Source organism: Eutrema salsugineum, unplaced genomic scaffold (genome assembly GCF_000478725.1).
Source record: "Eutrema salsugineum unplaced genomic scaffold, Eutsalg1_0 scaffold_7, whole genome shotgun sequence".
In the NCBI taxonomy this organism is placed as follows: domain Eukaryota; kingdom Viridiplantae; phylum Streptophyta; class Magnoliopsida; order Brassicales; family Brassicaceae; genus Eutrema; species Eutrema salsugineum.
The window spans coordinates 12,931,011-12,934,696 of record NW_006256486.1 but is presented as its reverse complement, the minus strand read 5'-3'; the positions used below and the strand labels follow the sequence as shown (position 1 = coordinate 12,934,696).

Genomic DNA, 3,686 nt, shown 5'->3' with positions numbered 1-3,686 from the left:
TTATATTGTACAATAAATATTGTTATGTGTTACAAGAATATATATAACTTTGAACTAGATCATATACCCAAGTAATTTTGCTATAATGATTATAAGGTTTTTAATTAATAGGTTATACACAAATAAAACACGGAATAACCATCTCAATGTGTATAATATAATATTAAGCATGGTAAAATAATGATTAACTACCAGCCGAAAGTAAATTCGTACGTAGAGAGAACTTAGTATGGATTGTAAGAACAGCTCATATTTATTAATCACCGTACCGAAGAACATATCATGATAGAGATGATTATTCCAAATAACAAATAAACAGCTAACATATAAACTAAATATCCATTGGAGTGAATCGCTTAGTTTCTTTTGAACTTGATTTGACATGAGTATTGAAGAAGAGGTGCGAAGAAGCGGCTGTTGAACAACGTGTGAACGTGGCTATTGCACTTCTTGTCCATCTTCACAAAGATTTCACAACACTCCTTGTCCAAAACAAAATCCTTTTTTGCCCAGCTCGAGAATATTTGTGAAAAGCATTTCTCTGTGGTCTTTGATCCATCTTTTGTCAAGCAGTTCTCCATTTCTAATGATTGCGAAAAGACTACTGATTGGAATGGTGGTAAAGGAGGCAGACTCAGTAAGCTAGGGAGGCCTGGGAGGCCCGGGAGGCCCGGAAGGGGAGGGAGGCGAGGAAGGGTCGGGAGGTCAGGGAGGTCTGGGAGGCGAGGGAGTCCCGGTAAGTCTGGGAGACGAGGGAAGTCTGGAAGGTCTGGGAGGCTAGGGAGATTAGGGATACCCGGTATGTTAGGGAATCCTGGAATGTTTGGAGTCCCCAGGATGTTTGGTAGTTCTTGGATGCTAGGAAGTCCCGGGATGTTCGGAAACCCTGGAAGTAATCCCGAAGGTGATGGAGGTGCGTTTTGTTCTGTGACAGTAGTGCAAACCCAACCAACCTTGGAGTCTGTGAGGTGGCCAGAGCCTTTCAAATGATAGTGGCCTGCCGCTAGTTCTGACGGCTTAGGCCACGGTATCTTTGGTAATCCAACTGTTGAAATCGGTAGAGTGACTAGGCAAAGCAGAGCTACAAGGAGTGTTATGTTTAAAATGAAGCTCTTCATGACTACGGCAACAACGAAAAGATTATGGATTTGTCAATGAATTGACTAGTCCACAGATACAATTTTGTGGGACTGGACTAGTTTATATATAGGTGTTCTCTTTCTCTCTTTTTTTTTTTTTTTTTGATACACTAGCCTTTTAAAAATGTTAAAGATAAAAATTATTACAGATGGCTATACGAGCATAACCTAATTTATCTTATTGGAAAATAAGTTTTGATATTTTCCCTAATCACGTCGTTTACATTTTACTAAATATCAGGTCACAGGGATCATGTGATATGTGAAGATGCCAAGATGAAAAAAAAGAAAAATAATTTTGGAATCGATGTTAAAATGTACATACACTATATGCGTTATTTTTGTCTTGTCACGTACATACATATATGCGGTGCAAGATGTACGTAATTAAGTAGGGTGTCGTTTTTTTTTTCTGCTGACAACATTTGGAACATTTTTTTTCTCTCGTAATTAACTTGGGTGTAGGTAACTAACTATATATAAAGATTAGCATGATAATCGGATTTTTTCGAGCATTTTGCGGAAATTGACAATAAGATCAATCGTAAGGACCTAAGGTAATTATATAAAACAATGCATTTGTAGCACATATGTTTGCGAAGCATTTCGGCTTTTTTTTTTTTTTTTTGAGAAAATGCATTTCGGTTTTCCCTTCAACAATATGATGTACTGAACATTTTATTCTTCTGTTACTGTTGATTTATAATTGAGTTTGGTCTAAATATCATTTGATAACTGAGTTTAGTATGTTAAGTCAAATGATGTGTGTGAAAAGTTGTGTGTGAAAGAGTGTGTTTTAGAGATATGTCTATTAAGTAAAAGTAGTTATTTATGTCAAGAGTCACAAGTATGAATAGACACAACTCATTGTGTTAATATCTGTTTGTTTTGTATATAAACCAATTTTGTCTTGTTGTAATTAACAAGTTTCAGATTCAATAAAAGTTTCTATTTCATTTATGTTCTTTTATAGAAGAAAAGAGATAATCTTTATATCTTACTCTGTTTCTTCTCTCTTACTCTATTTTGGGAATCAATATTCCAACAGTTACTTCATCTTCCCCCACCCGGCACCCCGAAACGACAGCAGTTTTGACATCCTTTCACTAGTGGTTCAAAGGCTGTGGCACTGGAAAAAGTGTCGGAGCTCCTATATCGTAAACCCCATTTGTCACTGTTTCTGGATCACGTTGATAACTGCGGCAGCTATGGAAATAGAGTCAGACCTCCTAAACCCAAAACGGCAAAACCCTGTTTTCCCCTTCTCTCAGATCACACTCGAAAATATCAACTTGTCTTTGAAACATTGAAAAAGTGTCTTAAAACTAATGAAAAACTAGGTGAGGACCTGCGCCAAACGCGGGCTTGCGATGTATACAAAACTGATCACAAAATTTATAAAGGAGATCATTGATAAGTAGGAGATTTTTAAGTTATATATAATCTTTTAAAATAATATGTTTTAAAATTCTCTTATTCTAACAATACTAACTATCATGAATCATTTATTTAATTTTTTTTTATAATGGTGAAAAGTTTCGATAGTTGGATAATGGTATTGTGATCTGTATCGTTAATAAACCCATAAATTTCGATAGTTGGATAATGATACTTTTGGAAAAATTAATTACTTTATCAACCATGACCACTATCGTTATGTGCATTAATAATTGTTGATGTACAACATTCCAATACTGCAGATCTTTAAGTTGCAGTTTGTTTCAGTGTGTATTTTTCAAACACCATTATGGTTTTGTACTCGATTTCCTTTATGTTTAATAAAAGTATCGATTCTCGACAATCAGGATAACCATTAATGAAAAAAGAGAAAGAGTATTTCTGAATCATAAGTAAACCAAACTGTTATTAAAACAAACTATTTAATTAGTAAAGGTCTAAACCAAAACAAATAAAAGAAACTATCGTTTCTTTATATTCTGAAAGACGGCTTTGTATACAACGTTCAAAGTATTGGTTTGTGGCTTACCTATAGTATCCATTATAAGAATCTTCAAACTAGCTCTCGAAGTAACACGTGATATAGCCACATAAAGTTATCCATGGAAAACTGGTTTTGGTAAATACAATCCAACCTTTTACAAAGTCTGTCATTGGCTTTTATTGATAGTCATTGCATAGGCAATCGCTACAGAAAATTGTTTATGCCTCATTCTAAAAGGAAACATTGTCTTGATGGGGGAAACAAACATTCGTAGGATCAAGACCTTTTGACCAATATACTCACCAGTTATGAGGCTAGCTTGAATAACATGTTTGGCCAATCGTGTTACGAAGAGTCTGCTTCCATTGCATAAACCACCTCTAGGGTCAATATTCTAAACCATCATAATAGGTGTTTGTAATTTCAATTCATGGTTTGGCAATCCTAAGATCTTAAATATACTATTAAGATATTCTTGGGTGTAGACTTGTTTGACAATCTTGTCCTAAATCCTAAACCCCTTGCACTGGCATGAGGATTTCAAAAAGGTACAAAAGAACTTGATTCTATAAACTGACTACTGATGAGAATTAAAACAATTATTT

The 3,686-nt window shown here is 34.9% G+C and overlaps 1 protein-coding gene across 2 annotated transcripts; it reads right to left on the bottom strand.

Moving 5' to 3' along the window:
- Window positions 1-356: 356 nt before the first annotated feature.
- LOC18011002 (collagen alpha-2(IV) chain) lies at window positions 357-1,141 on the bottom strand. Of its 2 annotated transcripts, XM_024150571.1 has the most exons (2): window positions 788-1,141; window positions 357-685 (listed from the first exon to the last, which is right to left on the bottom strand). In XM_024150571.1, the coding sequence occupies exons 1-2, from the start codon at window positions 1,116-1,118 to the stop codon at window positions 357-359; spliced, it is 660 nt and encodes a 219-aa protein (XP_024006339.1). In that variant the 5' UTR covers window positions 1,119-1,141. The 2 variants fall into 2 exon arrangements, with proteins under 2 accessions (XP_024006339.1, XP_006393732.1); XM_006393670.2 differs by having other exon boundaries at window positions 357-1,141.
- Window positions 1,142-3,686: the final 2,545 nt, after the last annotated feature.